The sequence below is a fragment of the Haliotis rufescens genome, unplaced genomic scaffold (genome assembly GCF_023055435.1).
Source record: "Haliotis rufescens isolate VD_foot unplaced genomic scaffold, xgHalRufe1.0.p SCAF_9, whole genome shotgun sequence".
Lineage (NCBI taxonomy): Eukaryota > Metazoa > Mollusca > Gastropoda > Lepetellida > Haliotidae > Haliotis > Haliotis rufescens.
The window spans coordinates 3558547-3579663 of record NW_025964383.1 but is presented as its reverse complement, the minus strand read 5'-3'; the positions used below and the strand labels follow the sequence as shown (position 1 = coordinate 3579663).

The 21117-nt window shown below is 40.2% G+C and overlaps 1 protein-coding gene across 3 annotated transcripts; it reads right to left on the bottom strand.

Annotated features, from left to right (window-relative positions):
- Positions 1 to 204: 204 nt before the first annotated feature.
- On the bottom strand, positions 205 to 19332 carry LOC124124249. 3 transcript variants are annotated; one of them, XM_046487380.2, is made up of 5 exons: positions 19247 to 19332; positions 18962 to 19141; positions 4597 to 4797; positions 3601 to 3804; positions 205 to 2918 (listed from the first exon to the last, which is right to left on the bottom strand). In XM_046487380.2, exons 3-5 carry the CDS (start codon positions 4733 to 4735, stop codon positions 2692 to 2694), a joined length of 570 nt encoding a protein of 189 aa, XP_046343336.1. In that variant the 5' UTR covers positions 4736 to 4797; positions 18962 to 19141; positions 19247 to 19332; the 3' UTR covers positions 205 to 2691. The 3 variants fall into 3 exon arrangements, with proteins under 3 accessions (XP_046343336.1, XP_046343335.1, XP_046343337.1); XM_046487379.2 differs by lacking the exons at positions 18962 to 19141; positions 19247 to 19332 and adding an exon at positions 18754 to 18905; XM_046487381.2 differs by lacking the exons at positions 18962 to 19141; positions 19247 to 19332 and adding an exon at positions 18758 to 18875.
- Positions 19333 to 21117: the final 1785 nt, after the last annotated feature.

The following is a 21117-nucleotide window of genomic DNA, read 5'->3' as shown; positions in this document are numbered from 1 at the left end:
AACATACTGCGTGATCCATAATAAAATCGAAAGTTATGACACAAACAGCTGAATAGACACAGAATATGTGTGTATCTTCATACAGAGTTATGTCGTATGAACATATGAACAAAACAGTAATACTTCATACCATGGAGAGTCCTCCTGCATCCACTCGGTTGGTGAAGTGTAGCAAGACGTACATCATCAACAACAGACCATTGGTTTCAGGATACAGTTGTATTTAACAGCAACGTTTAAAAAGAACAACAATCGGTGCAATATCCTGGAATAATACAGACGTATCTATGCAATATTACATTCGTCAGCAGCAAGTTTATTGGAAATATCACATTTTGCTTTAATACACACATTCTGGATTTTATTAATCTGTCGGGGTTAATCAACGGTCGATACTGTACAATTTGCAGTATAATTTGAAATACGGTGGTAATCATTTCACCTTTTCGTAAATTGCTTCACATTAAAATTCACCTATGAATATTTGCTTTTAAGAAACTGTTCTAAATGGCATGAGGTGTAAACAAATATATCTACATATAAGAATTAATCTACACAATGGATCATGTTACTATTTTATATCTGAAAATGCTAAAGCAACTTAAGAAAGTTGTATTACCGCCCGAATGAAGTTATTTGTTATCTACAGTAAGTGTTGTCTAAAGGTACCCAAACAAACATGGTAGTTTGATACGATGAGGCTGTTGCTTGATTCGCCTGAATGTACACTACACGACATGAAAATTACAATGAAGGAGCTACAGGTGTGGAAGTTATATAATGACATGTCAACAATATCTTAAGGTGTTGTTGTCTCAAACAAATAAACAATAGCCAATACAAATAAAATAGAACATTCAACCAACCAACATGCACTTTGAATTTGTTTGTAAATTATTTAAAAATACCGCCTCCATGTAAAACAACAACATGTATAAATATATGTTACATTGGGAGAAAAGAAAGGCATTTCTTGTCAAAACATATTCAACAATTGTCAACTGCTGGAGCATAGAAAGGGTATGTGAAAACGAGAGGCGAGACAAAAAAATATTTCTGCTATAAAATACATGAGTTGAGCATTTTGTCAATATTTACACATTTTAAGGACATATCAGGCTTAAGGCACTTACGAATACCTATCTAGATTGGCCTATTACGGCTGAACAAAACAGAATTTTTAAGAATGGGTCACTGGTATAGGAGTTGAACCGATTTAATATAATGTAAGCCACAATGGATTAATTCATAATCAAAATAGTTACCGTCGTGATTTCTCACATTGACACATTGATGAGTACATTGTCAATGAATGCCGTGTTTGAACAACTCAGAACGAGACTTTATCAGACGTCTAAAGATGAAGAGTACACGTTCAGATTAGATGTTTTTGTTGCAGCACAGGACAGATCCAACTTCCTTGTCAACAATTACAAATATGATTGAATGGTGAAACGTGAAAGTGACTCAAATCTAAAGATATATAACTGGTGTTCACTGTGATATAAAACTAGACATGAACACACATGTACACGTAACACACACGTGACTTGTACTTGTAACAACACAGTTTTTTTTAGAATTGGACGGTTTGTTTCAAATATAACAAAAGCCATTGTGTATGTCAATAACAAAATTCAAACTTGAAGTAAATCTGCTACGAGGGTTGATTGATAGAACGGCTTGACCTGCCCAATATAATCCCCTTCCACATTGATACACGTTTGCCAACTATGTTTATGTTCTCCGAAGCTGCTATGACGTCATAGTTCAAGTCAGATCAGGGTGCAGAAGAAGTTCAAAGCCAAATTCGTGGATTTGCAGCCACGACGATGATTGATTTAAAAACTGGAGCATTGTCCTGACGGAAGAGCATACCTTTTCTCCCCCCCCCCCAAGTTTCTTAGCCTGCTGATGGGACAGTTTTTGCCTTCTTGATAGTGGTGATATCAATAGCTTTCACTGTTTGGACAATGAGGCTGGAAGTGGTGAACCCAGGTTTCATCCACAGTCACAAATCGTTCCAGGAACAATCAAACATTCAGATTGTCATGAGACATGTTGTGCATGGTGCGTTATAATCAAATCGCAGAGCTCATACGTTCTTCATTGCCAAAGTTTCTGTGACAATGGGATGTAGTCTCTACTGGTAAACATATACTGAACTATCAATATGATGCACGGTCATTCGCCTGTAATTTCTGGGGTCCCACCAGGACGGCGCTTTTCTTCAAGGCTCTCTCCGGCATGTTCTTCCGGATTTCCTTTTTCTAATGGTCCCAGATGCTTGCTTACGATATTAGACTCAGTGAACTCAAGTTTCAACAAAAGATGGAACTACTTCGCAATTCCTTTTATATGAGGTTTAGAGCTTATCAACCAACCCTCGTATTTCAGCAGTTTAATGATCAAACAAGGTAAAGCTGAAGCTAACCTAGTGGATGTGAAATATAAATCTCACGTAATGCAGCCTCTGCACAACTGTTTTAGAGGATGCACAACTGAATTGTTCCTATGGCTGTAACGTCAACAACAACATAACATATAAACTAATACCAGTACAGCTGTGACATAGAATAAGAAATGTAGATTTTAAAGGCTTCTTTATAACAGATTCATATGAGCAGTTCCACTTTGTAGCATCTTTTTAAAGAGACTCATTCCGAAAATTGAAACAGCTATTCGCCGTTGCTAATTAGCACTGGTGAAATGCTTGTACTTGTACCTTCTTTTTTTTCTGATCTCTGCATCGTTTTCGCCGGCTTGACGAGCGATGTCCGGTTTCGATCGGTTCTCAAACGTGCGTTTGTTCTTGATGTCTTTGGTGACGTCATCAATCATAGCGAATGCTTGCTTGAGCTGATTGTCTATCTCCGATACCTCCAGCGCCAAGCAGTCTTCGGCCTTCCATTGCTGTCCTGCAAAATGAGGTGATGTCCATATGACATTTATAGATATGTTTCCGCATGCAGTTTAGAAACAACCAGTTAAGAGGCCTATAGACAACTAGCCCTCTCCACCACAAATGGTTACAAAAATGACCAGCAGAAATGTTACATTATTAATTAAATTTTACACGAAATATTGTTTCTCCTTAAACCAGGCAGCACTACTGAATGCATGTATCCTTATTACTAGTGAGTGAGTAAATGTTGTTTCACGCTAGAGTGAGCAATAATAAAGTCACATCAGTCAAATAGGGGTTGGCATTATGAGCAACATCCCACGCCCCCGGTGTCCGATGAAACGCAATTCACCTGCTAGACCAACTCTGAAATCTCCATCTGGTTATAATATCGTAACTAACCAGGGGTCACGGGTGGCCCAGGCGTCTAATGTGCAGCGATTCGCTGTGCAGAGTTGCGTCCCTTAGGCACGCCAGAAACCTATGAAGGAAGGTTCGAATCCCGGTTCGCCCCGATTATGTTTCTAGGTTTGTCAGCACCATACCCGTGCTCGTGGGTTTCAACGAAGTGGTAAACGTCTGAGACCTGCACCACTTCGGGCTTTCCTCCCACATTAAGCTGACACGCTGCGATATAACTGGAATACTGTTACAAGCGGAGTTAAACCCAACTCACTCACTTATTCGTAACTAACCTTGGTTGTAATAGGGAGCAGTTGGTTTTGGAGCAGCTGGGTTTGGAGGAGCAGCACTAGTGAAGGGCTGATTCTGAGGGGGAGATACATCTTGGTCATCGTAGCCTCCATTCTGAACTGCCAACATTTCCCGTCGCTTACGCCGTTTCTCTCTCTGGAAATAGCGTCTTATGCGGCTACAGCAGTAGATGACACCACAACCACCTGGGAACACAGAGCCAACTTGATTAGAGATAGTTTATATCTTATTACGATAGAATTGCACCCAAACGTCACACTCTTTGGACGCTGACATTAAATCCAATCAATATACTACTCCTTGATTGGACGTAGGTGATGCTTGAAGCAAACTATTCGCAACCTACCATATATAAGCATAACGCAAGTGGAGACTATAAAGGATTAGCTACCTACAATACAGTAGCGTTATCAGGGTCAAGACTACAGAAACTTAAAGTTACCTAGACTAACCAATACATGTAGCTATAAGCTGTGTACCATACACCAGCACAATACAGGTCACGACTAGTAACGACTAGTATTTGATATCTACCCTACACCAGCACAATGCAGGTCACGACTAGTAACTGTTAAATACCTACCATACAACAGCACAATACACGTCACGACTTGTAACTGTAAGATACCTACCATACAACAGCACAATACACGTCACGACTAGTAACTGTAAGATACCTACCATACAACAGCACAATACAGGTCACGACTAGTAACCTTTTAGATACCTACCATAAAACAACACAATACATGTCACGACTAGTAACTGTGATTTACCTACCATACACCAGCACAATGCAGGTCACGACTAGTAACTATTAGACACCTACCATACACCAGCACAATACAGGTCGCGACTAGTAACCTTTTAGATACCTACCATACAACAACACAATACATGTCACGACTAGTAACTGTGATATACCTACCATACACCAGCACAATGCAGGTCTCGACTAGTAACTATTAGAAACCTACCATACACCAGCACAATGCAGGGGAGGACAAGGTACATAGCCTTGTTGTGATCATCAGCAAAGAACCGTTCCAACTCGCTGCCATATGTCTTTTCGGTCGTGGTCAGCTCTCCTAAGGTTGTGGTGGGTACGTTGGCCATTGTTGCACTCTCTGTAGTTGTGTTTTGGGCAAGAGCAGTTCCTACCAGCAGCAATACGTAGCCTTCGGGATAAGAAATATGAGTGAGTAAGTGTGATGCCATGACACCATTTAGTAACAGTGTGTCTGCTTGATGTTGGGTGAAAGCCAGAAGCGATGCAGGTATAACATTTAGATGTTTGTCACTCTGGTGAAACCGATGACCACGGGTAGGAACCATAACCAAGTCGACCCTTGTATTCGAACCCACGAGCACACGTTTCTGCTGCGGCCAAGGGAACCCACTCTTCACAGCGAATAACTGATTCACAGACCACTGAGCCACCCGTATCCCGTAAAAAATAGGACCCTTTGGAATGAACACTTTAAAAATCACATTATTCTCTCCATTACTGATAGCTACAAATCTTTGTTATCCATATTTATAAAAATTGAAACTTTGCACACATAACGTTTGTGACGGTTTGCAGGTTTGACATCAAGAGCGGCTTTATTATCAATAACCTATTCACAAAATAAGTGATTCTTTTAATTTAAGCAATGCCCGTGATATTACTTTCACCGTGAACATAATATACACCAAGAAATTAATTAAGCACCACCCATATTTTCACGAATGAGTTAATATACCAGTCATCGATCATGAAGAACACAAGCGTTTGAATTTTAATAATTACTCTGAAATGTTGGCATTTTTTAGAAAGACGTAATATTCAACGAAAACAAAGTGGATATGACTGTTGTCTCACAATATAGTGAACTGCGTCAAATCGGTCTGTTTCAACTAAATCTTAAACCAATGTCAGTAGAAAACTCAGTTCTCGTCAGTACTTAGTGTTATCACCCTGCACACGAACGACTGCCGACAGACGACTCATTCCATGCATCCGACGTTGTACTTGAAGTTGATGAATTCTAGACCATTCCGCAAGCAAAGCAGTAGCAACTTCACATAAAGTTTGAACAGGTTGCTCTGTCTGTCGAACTTGACGGCGTAAAATGCCCCATAGATGTTCTATTGGAATAAGATCTTATTGTTGGCCAAGGAAGTGTCTCGATTGCATTCTGACGTAAGCATTCCAGAACGGCATGTGATCTGTGAGGTCTAGTATTATCATTCATGAACACAGGTCTAGTGGCCAACCCATGATTGTCAAAATGGGGGATAACTGCCGTCTCCAGGAATATGGGGGAGGTCCTTTCAGATTATCATGTACAGTGATCAAGTCAAATTTCAAAATTGAATGAAACATATCCCAATACCATTACCAATCCCCCACCAAATGCATGGCTTTCTAGAAGGTTTTGTGCAGCCACGGCTGCATTTCCCACCTCAAGACGCGTGTATGGTCGTCTACCATGACTGTGTAACATTAACCGACTGTCATCAGCAATATGGACTCTCCGCCATGATGCAATGTTCCAGTTAAAGCGTTGATTAGACCATAAGTCTATGACCCAGACAAGATATTGGTACCACCTTGGTTGGCAAAATCACACGATGATGTTTTGAAGGATGATGGATGAAAAAACGAGCCGCTTTGTGGTGTTGGGTTAACAAGGAAACGTTTGAACGTCTTCTGGCTCTGTATCAACCTGATTTCAGGCGGTTATTAAGGTTCTGCTTGAAATAGCTCTGTCTGGTAGCCACTGTGCCTTTAAAACTATACTGTTGTCAAATGGACATCGCTTAACGAATCTTAATAATGCCGCATCTTCGCTCCTGGGTGTCTTGCGAGGCTGACCTGGGTTGGCATGTCCTTAACTTCATAAGTTGTTCAGTATTCCTGCGCTTATCGTGAAATTACCGTAAGGTGACGTCAACGTTGACATCCAATTTCCCTACAAGACATCCCTGCATTGTCCATTCACATAATCTGCCATCTCAACGCTATAGACATCTCCGACCTGTCATGATAATGCTTTGTAACGCCCGTTTTGGAATTTGGACCTGCAATGTTCACGACCAATATTTTCATTGCTTTTCGTGCAGGATGTGCAAGAGCAAGAGTGTTGACAGTAGAACTGGCAATGGTATGGTGTGGGAAAAGGACTATTATATCTAATATATGGATACAAGTTACTCTTTTTCAAAATATATTGTGTCACTTTGATTTCAGTGGTGCTCACTGTATTTCCAGTTGATCAAGGTCTCCCATTTTTTTATCCCCTAATTACACTTGTTGTAATATTTGGAACGCTTTGCCTGATCTTTTTTTCCTCCACACCTGTTGCAATACTACGGAACACATTGTCTAATCATATTTTCCTATACACATTGTTGCAATAATATGGAACACGTTGTCTCTTCCTATTTTCCTATACACATAGTTGCAATACTATGGAACACATTGTCTCATCCCATTTTCCTCTACACATTGTTGCAATTCTATGGAACACATTGTCTCATCTTATTTTCCTCTACACTTTGTTGCAATACTATGGATCATATTGTCTCTTCCTATTTTCCTATACAAATTGTTGCTATACTATTGAACACAATATCTTATCCCATTTTCCTCCACACGTTGTTGCAATACTGTGGAACACATTGTCTCATCCTATTTTCCTTTACACATTGTTGCAATACTATGGAACACGTTGTCTCATCCTTTTTTTCTATACACATTGTTGCAATACTATGGAACACGTTGTCTCATCCTATTTTTCTATACACATTGTTGCTTGCAATACTATGGAACACGTTGTCTCATCCTGTTTTGCCATACACATTGTTGCATCACGTCAGGCATTCCTCCCACATTAAGCTGACACGCCGTGATATAAATGGAAAACTGTTAAAACCCAACTCACTCACTCACTCACTCACTCACTCACTCACTCACTGACTCACTCACTCACTCTAAACATTGTTCCAATACTATGAAACACATTGTCTCATCCCATTTTCCATACCCATTGTTGCAAAACAATGGAGTACGTTGTCTCATCCTTTTTCCATGCCCATTGTTGAAATACTATGGAACACATGGTCTCATCCTATTTTCCTATACACATTGTTACAATAGTACGAAATGCATTGTCTAAACATATTCTCCCTAACCTATTGTTGCAGTACTTTGGAAAGTGAGTGAGTTAAAATGTAACGTCGCATCGGCATTATTTTAGCCATATACAATACTATGGAAAGCATCGTCTAAATCTCTTCCCCTACTACCCTACAGGTAGTTCCTAAACATATTCTCTCACACCCATTGTTGCAATACTGTGGACGACATTGCATAGACTTACTCTATTTTCCCACAGCACGGATGGGATGTATACATCTTGTATATTCACCTTTGGGTGTGGGAGGCAACATTCTTCTAAAAAGGAAGGGGTATTCGAAAAGTACAGAGAGGTTACAGTAATACAAAGGGGTATCAAGTGATCACGAAATCCGTTCCACCTGTTGTCCAGAAACGGTTTTTGTCTCTTGACCAGACAAAACATGTGTCTTTGCCTGAAGTCTTTCACGGGTGGTCAATGATATCTGCGTTGCAACTGCAGTGGTGCAAATAAATGTTCGACTAAATGATGCAATTGTGTTACAGTAGGTGCCACCGTAGCCAACTGTTGCTAAGTTTACATGATTCCATGTCTAATGATGCCGAAATAAATTTGTGAATTAATAACATTTCAAATACAGTGTTAGTCATTTTACCAAATGACTGATTTGGCAGATTAACCACACCATATATAAAAGACCACTTGTCAATATATCCAATGCCTAACGGTTCGGTTCTTCTTTCAAAACACATTTCACATCGCAAACGCCCAAACCATTTACAATAACTTGTGCCAGCAGTAGGCTTGTCTCCGTCCCTTAAGACCGACATAACCGCTTAACGGAAATCAGTCAACGTTTCAACGCAGCAAAACTATGTGTGGTTGTATAGAGATAGGCTGGTGCCTTGTCCTTCGCCTCCTAGGCGAAGCCAAGGACAGGACAGGACGTGGCACCCTGTTATGATTGTTGCCGAATAACATACACATGTTTAGTGTAGTAATTTACAGTAAAGAATGTTTTAAAACATATTTTCATAATTATTTATGTATTTTTTTGCGTATGTACACATATCACATGTACACATTATACACATGTGAGACAAAGATAACGTTTCTTTTAAAGGTTTGGTTACATCTTTCCTTCGATTACTCATCCCCATGGCCCATGGCCCCATATAAACTGGGCGGCAAAGGAAAGTATAGGTCGAGTTCCATGATCGATAAAAAAATAACAAGAAGAGGTTTTGTTGTGAATTATAATATAATCTAGGGAGGGGTAACAAATGATTGATCAACCTCAGTTTGAATGAAATTGTGCAATCACAGGTAATGTAAGCTCAAGGTAAACAATGGTGGGGTAAGAAATTTTACTTTCAAAAGTTGTCTGAAATGTCACCAAAAATTGTCAGACACACTACAAGTTAATTGTCGACACAGTTGCCTTCAATAGCGTGTATGACCTACAGCTGCCTCAATCCATGCTGTGATACGCCGCTTCATCGATGACGTCAGTCTCCTGATGACGTTGACTGGAATCCGTTGCCACTCGTCGCTCAGGGCCTGCTGCAATTCTTGTCTGTTGACGGGAGGCTGATGGCGTGCTCTAATCTGTCTGTCAAGATGGTCCCACAGATGTTCAATAGCATTCATATCGGGTGAGTGGGCAGGCCAGGGCAAAACGTCAACGTTCTGCTGGTTTAGAAAGTTCCGAGTCAGTCTTGTAGTATGGGGCCTGGCATTGCCGTGTTGAAACAATGTCCCCTGCTGTTGGTTTTGTAGGAACGGAAGCACAACTGGCTGCAACACTTTGTCTCTGTACTGCACAGCGTTCAGGTTTCCCTGAATAATCACCAAATCAGTCTTCTGATCTCCACAAATACCGCCCCACACCATGACACCTCCCCCACCGAATGGATGGACCTCTCGAATACACGCCGGAGCCAAACGTTCCCCTCTGCGTCGATAAACTCGTCCTCTGCCGTCATTTCGAAACAAGTTAAACCGACTTTCAACAGTAAACAGCACTGCCTCGCCCATCGCAGTCTCAGGCGTCGATGTTGAGCAGTCAGTACCATTCCTCGGAAAGGACGATACGCTCGGATTCCAGCAGCACGAAGTCGTCGTAGTACTGTACGTTGGCTAGTGGGATGTCCCAACGCTGTTGCTGCCGTCGCCGGCGCCGTTACGAATCTGTTTCGCAGGTGAATGAGCCGTATCTGACCGTCTTCCAGTGGTGTTGTCACTCGGGGTCGTCCGGTTCAAGGCCTGTCCTGTGTCCCCCCTGTCTGCCTGTACCGTTGAATCAGCCTGGCTACTGTCAATGGTGTACAACCAAACCTCCTGGCAATTTGGACCTGTGTTGCCCCCATTTCGGCCATACCGATGGCTCTCTCTCTCTACTCCTGTGACAGTCGTGGCATTTGTTTGTGTGTTTCATCAAGTGTGGTTATACCCTGCAGACGAACGCATTGATACAGCTAACATGCACGTGCAGTTTATGCCATAGGCGGGAAACCTGTTTCACCATTTTTTTGTCACCGAACGAGCGCCGTCAAAGGTGGCGCCGTTCGGGTGAGGTGTTTTTTGGTACCTGTTCCTGGGCAGTCATATTCCCAATACCCACTTTCCACTAGTTATCGCTGTTTTTAGGAAAATTACAAATTGCCAACCTATACTTTCTTTTGCCGCTTAGTTTAATTTTCTCAAACCCATAACAAATACGACACCGTGTAAAAATCCTGAACGCGACGTGATACCCCATTTTACTTAACCTTATTTAGTATGACTGAACATTTGTGTGAACACGAAAGCTGAAGTGAAAGTGTTGGATAGTGTTCACAAAATTACGATTCACGAAATGGCTATAGTGAGATGGCTGTTGTACCAATGCCGTCTCACTATCAGCAACAACAGATACATATTGAAAACATTTGATAAAAAAGGTTCTAAATATATATTTTGATAATTTAGTGACAGGCTTGAACATATGTTACATAAAAATTGACACCACTCAAATGGTAAACTTATATTGTTTTCAAAGATACATTTATGTCCGTGATAGATACAATGTGAATAACTAAACCTGCAGTGTGTACATATTTCCTTAGAAGAGGCGTCTAACGTTCATTATATTTATTTGTATGGCTGTTTATTTTTTCTTTAATGTTTATATCAATTCCATGTAAACACACGCTCCTCAAAACAAGAAACGTGTACATGTACATGTACATTTACTGCACACTTATTATGTGCCGACCTTATGAAAACATTATGAAAACAGGGCAACAGTGGATGCGTGTCCAATATGAACACACGGAAAATAACAAAGATCAAGGTCATGTTGAATTCAATATCTATTATTGTCGTGTTGAAAGGTTACGTTTTTAATGTTTGTGATGAAGCCTGATATAATACGGTTTTCATACCGGTAATTGTGTCAAATTAGCCATATACCTTAATGTACTAATGGTCACTGACCAAGGAACACTGGTAACACCAAGAAGTTAGCTATCTTTTTAAAACACATTCTATTTCGACAACAATGTGGGTATTTATTGCTTACAAAACTTTTCTCAGTTACAAAGCATGGTATGCAAATAATGAAAATTTACATGAAACAATTGGACATTATATGGGAGCAGTGGCATGAACACGTGTTGAAACAACATATTTCATGCCGTGGGAAATGTTTACCTCGTAGTAAGGACAAGTAACAGAGAATGTTATTCATCTTTCAATAGTTATTCCTTCATTTACCATGTTAGCCCTAGCTTAAATGTCTTCACACAATTTGGAATAATGTCCGCCTCTAATACACTTTAAACTCTGTACGAACCATATTTTGAACTATTTCTGGAATTGAACTGTGACTTCGTTTGAAATACAAGAAGGACACGATTGCATGCATCTTTCATATTTTGTTATTGAAACCAATCATTAGACAGCATCAACAACTCTAAAGAGTTGAACACATGTTTCTTAACGAGAAACAAACTGTTAGAAACTTTCAGCGCAGCCTGCTTTTCGAATCCGTTGTATCTCCGCAAAAACAATTCACATATCAATGCAGGAAATTCGATATTCGAAATATCTGCCTAATTCCAAACACAACAAAAGTTCCTGAGACATGGAATAAGATTTAATGCAAAGTTATGTTTTTTACCAAATCTGAAACAATTTCGGTTTGTAAGTGTTCAAATGGTGTAATTTGCCATACTGACTTCAGAAAATGCGTGATTTCATGAGAAACATGAATATGCCAAAATGTCAATTTACAAATCAATAGCGTGTATGTCCACCTCTGGTTGCGATGCAAGCAACACATCTTCGTCTCATGGAATGGACCAGGCGTCGCACAAAGTCCTGTGGGATATCTGTCCATATCTGCTGGAGCATGTTTCGAAGTTCCTTGAGTGTCTGTGGAACACGTGGTTGACGTCGAAGGCGCCGATCCATCTCATCCCACATGTGCTCGATTGGTGAGAGATCAGGGGAGCGAGCCGGCCAGGGGATGACAAGAATCCTCAACAAGTCGAGCAATATGAGGCCGGGCGTTGTCATGTTGAAAGGTAATGCCTGGGTCATGACGATGCAAAAACGGTAGAACAACAGGGCCGATGATCTCGTCGCGGTAGCGCTGTCCATTGAGATTTCCCTCTACCACTATCAAACGGGTCCTCTGTCTTGCTGTAATCCCATTCCATACCATTACGCTGCCGCCCCCGAACCGATCTTCTTCCATGACACAATGATTCACCTCGACGTCGGTACACTCGAATCCGTCCATCGCTGTGGCTGAGGTGAAAACTGGACTCGTCAGTGACTAGAATTTGTCCCCACTGCATGGCCGTTCAGTGTAGACGCTGTCTGCACCACTGTAGACGTGCTTGGCGGTGGTTTCCTGTCAAAATGGGATGTCTGGCGGGTCTTCTGGCGACAATCCCTGCACATCTGAGGCGACGATGTACGGTTTGTGAAGATATTCGTCGAAGGCCAGGTATGCTTCTTGCAATCACTGTTGCTGGCTGGAATCGATTTCGTAGGTGTGTTGTTCGAATCCAGTTGTCTTGTCGATTATTGGTTACGCGTGAACTGCCCTCCGAGGATGGTCTCTGACTGCATTCGTCTGTTGCCAACGTTGTTATAAACACCAAATGGTGTTTCTGTGGATGTTAAATTGTCTTGCAACATCACGTTGACTCGATCCTGCTTCAAGCTTACCAATGGCTCGCAGACGCTCATTTTCGGACAGGCGTGGCATTTCGTAATGTTGAATAATTGCGTAATTTTGTTGTTTTTCTGAGTGGTTGTTGTCAGCACGATGCTAAACAATGCATATGGAATCCCGTTAACTCACATGTTTTTATACCCATTCTTGGGTAGTGAAATGCATGGGGCTTGCATAAACGTCAACTTTTGCATGGAATGCATGCTTTTCTGTAGCAGTTGCGATTTTTGTGACTTGATTCCATACATGTACAACAATATTGAAAACCAAACTTTACTTGTTTGAAAATTACACTAGAATATTGGTGTCACAGGAACTTTTGTTGTTGAGTATATATAAATGTGCTTTAGAAAGCAGATGTTTTTCATAAGTTTGGTTGGTAACAGATAAATTATCTATTGTATATTAATTTTGTGTGAAAAATAGGTTAATAATTGTAATCTTTACCTCAATAGTTCATAATTTTTGTGTGCATATCGTAGCAAAAGTGTTGTTGTGTCGTCAGTGAGAGCTTCCACCATTGAAAAAAACACGAAAAATATATATGTTGAGTTGTTTTCTTCTTTGAATATTCTTCATTTTATGAAACGGGAAATTACCTACTTGAACTATAGACTGCGTATCAAAGACAATATGTAATGTTTCAACGTACTCCTGACATTAGAGTTAAACAGTTCAATGCCATCAGCACACTCCCAAAGATTTAACCAGACATTAGCGGAACGTTTGTTTGGCTATCAGTATGGGATCGAAATGAAATCGGAACGATTAAGATCAATCGAATGGGTGACACGATTATCAGCTGTTGTATCTGCGCTGAATAATAAAGTAACGAGATTAATCGGGAAGAAACCATCCGATGCGATTAAAATGAAATCTGTGACTTCCGAATCTTCATCACCGAGGAGAGGCAAAGAACAAAAACTTCCGGATAGAGTAAGCGTAAGATATTTATACCAGCCCGGTGAACTCGAAGGAGGCCTACGTCGCGCAACCGATCCGATTTGGTCCCTTAAGACATATAACATTAGTCGATTGGTTATGAAAGAAGGAGAGCCTATTCTTTATTATCTTAAAGATACCTGCAGCGGCAGTTCCTTGATCCTACATGCAACAAAGTTCTTGTCCTAGGTGATTGACAAAGGAATCTAGGCGCCTACAATAAGCGTCATATATTGTGTGAGGCGTCTGATACGGTTGCCAACTAAAGCCTGGGCCGCTCATTGTGATGACCATGGGTCAATCCATGCTATTGTGTCATTGATGATTTCACAAATGCCTTGTCTCTAAAACAGTGCACATCTGCACCCTACTCTTAATATGTAGAGCTGCTTTCCAGCAGGGTGCCTACATGATATTATATGGATATATTCACTACAAACGTGCATACACAATGACGTTTTCCCGCAGGGGAATTGTACTTTGTTCAGGATGGGCGTTGCTAAGCATTAAACAAAACAAACTTAACTCTTGATGCCAAGACGAAAACGATTCAGTTCGTTCTATCAGTGTCAGCGTTTTACATAATAGATGATATTGATGCAGAGAAAATCGTTATTTCACAGGAATCGATATGTGACAGTTCATGTCCCATTTTAAGCTATATTTCATATGTTTATACTATGCGAAATGACATTTTGTGAACAAAAAAGTGATCCGGAAAACATAAGCCAGACGATTATTTCTCTCTGTGATTTGGTTCAACGTATGACTATGTCAGCACTACCATACTGAAATAAGGCTTATTATAAGGCTCGGCAATGAGTATAGATTCCGCAGCTCTGCACAGCGAGGTGCGGCAACTTAAATCACTCTTGTCTCCGATCAAGTGTTCCCTCACGAATTCGGTGCAGGCGTTACACCTTCACCGAAAGATGACAGAACGTCTGGTTTGTTGACCAATATATTTGGTAGAGCAAGCAGTGTCAGCTTTTGGTGCATTTGGAAAACAGCATTGACCTCCAACTCATACTGCAATTGATGAACTGTTAGTTCTCTCCTGGAATTACAAGTGTATTACGAGATGGTTCGAGGTACGGATCGGGAAGCGAATAACGCCGGGAAAATATTCCGTTCTCCAACAAACCGGTCAAACACATTTCACGTCACCATCTCACATAACGTGTCATGTTTTGCACGTGCGACAAAGACGGCCGTAAAATTGGAGTCCCGTCGATAACACGTGGCATTCCATCTGACCTCGGCAGTCGAAGGAGACAGGATGGCTTTCACGAACTAGTAACCGCCCCTCTAAATAGCTCTGGTTTTATTTCCCAACTCAAGACTTTATTTTTAAAAGTTTAAACTAAGTTGCAGATATTGCGTTAGTGCGCATTGCTAACTTGAAATGGAAACATGAACGGTCTCGCGAGCGATCGAAACCACAGAGACAGAACTTAAAGACATGTGTCTTGGCCTTATGTCCTGCTGTATCCATACCGTATTTTGCATGTGGTAACTCCCTTTCTATATAGGGTACCTGATGCTCAACCCCTCGATAGGTTATGGGGAGTCATTGTACCGTTGACAGGAGAAATGAAAGATAATGTTGCTGTACCTCTCTGGCAATCGTGGTATGGACTTGTGGTGATGCGGGAAAATGTACATTGCTAGTCATACTATTACTCCACCTTCAACGGTATCCATCTTGTTGCATGTTTGCGCCTACAACGTCGTGTAAACATATGTTCTATCGTCAGATGAGTGAAGCGGGAAAATGGCACAGAACTAAGACGACCACTTCTCCTTATCGACATACTCTCCGCACAACTGTTGCCCGAATATGTCGGTTGTTATACATTCAAAATAATAGCCTACAATTGGAGTATAATGAGGCGACAATCGACATACTCACTTGGACAATGATTAATAAAATACGCTTTATAGTTGTTATTTTGGGTGTGGTGGTCGGACAATGTCATCGTTTACCGAAGACCAGCGGTTACCGTACGACACATACCCTCCAAAACGCTTTATGGAAAATGTGATTAAACCAAGTGGGTTAAATACTGAGCTATCTTTCTACAATTTGTAGGTCTGATTTAACGTACGATGTATGAGACACCAAACAAACATTCTGAAAATGTGAAAATATCAAAGGTGTAGTGTTTTCGCATCAAAGGTGGTATCGTTCATCTTTTACTGCTGAGGGTTTTTTTCAGGTAGGCAAGTATTGCTCTGTTCCATTATTCCAATACAAATGCAGTCTCGGAATATGATTCCAGGATCCGACCACTCGACTCAAGGCGTTTCGGAAGGTTCTAAATGTGATCGATGGGAGTAATGTTTGCAGGAGGCCCACTTATCTTTTCTGTCAGTTGTTTCACTTTAAAGGTATCCCTTGACTACAGTATTGCGAGTTTATTCCCACTATATCTTTAACTTTATAAGTTTCCCTCATGATACCCACATTACGTTCCCCAAGAACACTCTGTTTTGTCATCAGGAACAACCTACCATCACACTTTTCTCGGGATACCCCGGAATACCAACAGTTTTGCCATTTTCCCCCGGAAAGCATAGGGTTAACCCACATTACCTACGTAATTGCCAAACAATCCACAGCATGGTCCACTCTACCATGGGTTATCTACAGTACAATCAGCTTACCACAGGGATGATTACAGTTTAGCTTTCCATTTGATACCTTCAGTTTAGTCAGGTGTCCCTGAGATCCCTAAAGCATCGTTGATTTTTCCTTTCATGACTTCAGTTAAGTCAGCTTTCCAATTTAAACAACTCTTCCTGGGAGAGCCACACTTAAGACAGGTTCACCTGGCATACCTACAGTTTAGTCAAGTGTCCCTGGGATACCTACAGTTTAGTCAAGTGTCCCAGGCATACCTACAGGTTAGTCATGTTTCCCTGGGATACCTACAGTTTAGTCAAGTTCACGTGGGATACCTACAGTTAAGTCATGTTTTCCTGGGATTTCTACCGTTTAGTCAAGTCTCCCTAGGAGACCTAAAGTCAAGTCATGTTTTCCTGGGATATCTACAGTTTAGTCAAGTGTCCCTGGCATATCTACAGTTTAGTCAATTGTCCCTTGCATATCTACAATTTAGTCAAGTTTCCCTGGCATAGCTACAGTTTAGTCAAGTTTCCCTGGGATACCTACAGTTAAGTTATGTTTCACAGGCATATCTACACTTTAGTCAAGTGTCCCTGGGATACCTACAGTTTAGTCACGTTCACGTGGGATACCAACAGTTTAGTCAACTTTCCCTGGGATACCTACAGTTTAGTCAAGTTCACGTGGGATATCTTCAGCTTAGTCACGTTCACCTGGGATACCTACAGTTTAGTCAAGTGTCCCTGGGATATCTACAGTTTAGTCACGTTTCCCTGGGATATCTACAGTTTAGTCACGTTCACGTGGGATACCTACAGTTTAGTCAGCTTTCCCTGGGATACCTACAGTTTAGTCAAATTTCACTAGGATATCTACAGTTTAGTCACGTTCACCTGGGATATCTACAGTTAAGTCAGGTGTCCCTGGGATATCTACAGTTTAGTCACGTTCACTTGGGATATCTACAGTTAAGTCAAGAGTCCCTGGGATATCTACAGTTTAGTCAAGGGTCCCTGGGATATCTACAGTTTAGTCAAGTGTCCAAGGCATATCTACAGTTTAGTCAAGTGTCCCTGGGATACCTACAGTTTTGTCACGTTCACTTGGGATACCTACAGTTTAGTTAACTTTCCCTGGGATACCTACAGTTTAGTCAAGTGTCCCTGGGATACCTACAGTTCAGTCAAGTGTCCCTGGGATACCTACAGTTCAGTCAAGTGTCCCTGGCATACCTACAGTTTAGTCAAGTGTCCCTGGGATACCTACAGTTTAGTCACGTTCACGTGGGATACCTATAGTTTAGTCAGCTTTCCCTGGGATACCTACAGTTTAGTCAAATTTCACTAGGATATCTACAGTTTAGTCACGTTCACCTGGGATATCTACAGTTAAGTCAGGTGTCCCTGGGATATCTACAGTTTAGTCACGTTCACCTGGGATATCTACAGTTAAGTCAAGAGTCCCGGGGATATCTACAGTTAAGAAAAGTGTCCCTGGAATACCTACAGTTTGTTCAAGTGTCCCTCGGATACCTACAGTTTAGTCATGTTCACCTGGGATATCTACAGTTTAGTCAAGTGTCCCTGGAATACCTACAGTTTAGTCAAGTGTCCCTGGGATACCTACATTTTAGTCAAGTGTCCCTAGGATATCTACAGTTAAGTCAAGTTTCCCCGGCATACCTACAGTTGTGTCAGATTCACCTGGCATACCTACATTTTAGCCAAGCATCCGTGGGACACCTACAGTTTAGGCGGTTTTCCTGTGATATCATCAGTTTAGTCAAGTTTTCCTGAAAAATACCTAAAGTTTAGTTAAATTTTTCCTGGAATATCTACACTTTAGTAAGCTTGCACGGTGATTTCTACAGTTTAGTCAGCTTTCCCTGGGATACCTATAGTTTCGTCAATTTTCCCTGGGATACCTACAGTTTAGTTAACTTACACCTGGGAAAGAATCTGACATTTGTCGTTGACACATGCAATGTCGTGTCAATAAGCTTGTCAGCCATTTTAAAACAGAAAACATTTTTAGACAGTCTGAAAAGTTATCGCTTATCGTGTGATAACAGAAATCTGGGCATTTTATATCACAAGGCACACAGAAACGTACACAAGACTCAGTTAGTTAATTCAGTCACCCTGTAGGTATATTTTCGCAATACTGCCAGAGTCGCCTAATTTTGTCCTCAAGGTATCATTGAAAATCTTACCCACAATTCGAAGTTGAATCTTCATAGTAACCATCTTTTCTAATACCAATCGGTTAGACCTTACTTCAGCAAGCTTTAGCAGTTACTGACTATAATAACGCACATCCCCGAAAGTCACTTCATATCAATAAAACAATGGAAACATTATGGTGGGCATGTAACAATGAAGATGTAAATATTTTAAATAGTTCCGATATGGTCGACTTACGGTTTTATGTTTTCCGACTGGTGTATGGAGATAGCTTCACGTCCTATGTCGACAAAGACCGACCTGTCTCTCAGTCGCGCGTTCAATGTTTTCTTGCCTACCATTAACCCTTTCTGCCCAACACAGTCCCTGTGGACGAGGCTATTGGATCAAATCAGTCTTGCGACGAGTATATGTTGCCTTATGTAAAGAAAGAAGAGTATGTAAATCGAATGGAACGTTGACATATTTCTCTATGTAATCATTGAATACATATCAGGATCAAATAACAACACACATGTATACCTAACTTGAAAATGGACAGGTGCCTTGACGGTTCGTTTCCTATAAGCATGCACCCGACACCGGCAGCTCTATCCCTTATTGTAGTGATTATACTGCTATGAAAGTGTATTTGATAAAGGCGTATTAGTGAAGTGATTAACTCTAAGAATACATTGTGAGCTAAGTTAGTTGATGCTTTATCTCGGAAAATGGTTTTTGTCGAAACAAGTTTCAACAGTACCAACATTTTCAGATAGGTGTACTGATCGGGAGAGCTAACAAACAACATATCCTTGAAGGTACATCGCGTTATTGAAAGCTTAAACAGTTGTTGTTGCTGCCATCACTTGACTCATCAAGTGTTAAAATTCACGAGTTTAAACCAAATAAGTAGACATTGGTGTTGGATCGATGGTGCGAGCCTCGCTCCGCTTGTCGGTTAGCCTTACCGTGGTATTTTGTACGACCTAATCGATGTAGAACACAGGCTGGTGGCATATACAGCGACCGTATTCCATTGATTTCTCTTTCAGTTATAACAAATGACGTTTCGGAAGAATACTGAAGATGATATATGAAACTCGACATATAATATATATATATATATGAAACTGAGTAAAGCTAATGCTAATACACCTAAAGATCACTTTTATATATATGCTCATATGTGTTGAGATCTAATATATGCACATGCTTGTTCTTTCGCTTTTTGATATGGAGATAATGTGGCTTTATGATCACATCTTCAATTTGGTTCACTACGAAGGCTTGTCAAGGGAACTCTTGATCCCTTTGAAGTCATTCCTGTGACTAGTGAACTGAAAGAGAAAGCCAGTAAAATCCGCCGAACCTGAAAGTATTGTAACCATAAGGTGGGTACACCGATAGGTTGACTGAATTTAAATCATTTAAATTAGTCTCATCACTGACATCGTCTACCAAAATCCCTATAACAGCACTGTTTTGCTATAATTAATCAAAGATGAAATGAGAAGGGTGTGTGTTTCTAATAGGTAACATTATCTTGATAAGCAAATGTGAGTATGTATGTATTACATTATCTTGATAAGCAAATGTGAGTATGTATGTATTGCATTATCTTGATAAGCAAATGTGAGTAGGTATGTATTGCATTATCTTGATAAGCAAATGTGAGAATGTATGTATTACATTATCTTGATAAGCAAATGTGAGTAGGTATGTATTACATTATCTTGATAATCAAATGTGAGTATGTATGTATTACATTATCTTGATAAGCAAATGTGAGTAGGTATGTATGTATTACGTTATCTTGATAAGCAAATGTGAGTATGTATGTATTACATTATCTTGATAAGCAAATGTGAGAAGGTATGTATGTATTACATTATCTTGATAAGCAAATATGAGTAGGTATGTATGTATTACATTATCTTGATAAGCAAATGTGAGTATGTATGTATGTGTGTATGTATTACATTATCTTGATAAACAAATGTGAGTATGTATGTATTACATTATCTTGATAAGCAAATGTGAGTAGGTATGTATGTATTACATTATCTTGATAAGCAAATGTGAGTAGGTATGTATGTATTACATTATCTTAATAAGCAAATGTGAGTATGTATGTATTACATTATCTTGATAAGCAAATGTGAGTATGTATGTATTACATTATCTTGATAAGCAAATGTGAGTATGTATGTATTACATTATCTTGATAATCAAATGTGAGTATGTATGTGTTACATTATCTTGATAAGCAAATGTGAGTAGGTATGTATGTATTACATTATCTTGATAAGCAAATGTGAGTAGGTATGTATGTATTACATTATCTTGATAAGCAAATGTGAGTAGGTATGTATGTATTACATTATCTTGATAAGCAAATGTGAGTAGGTATG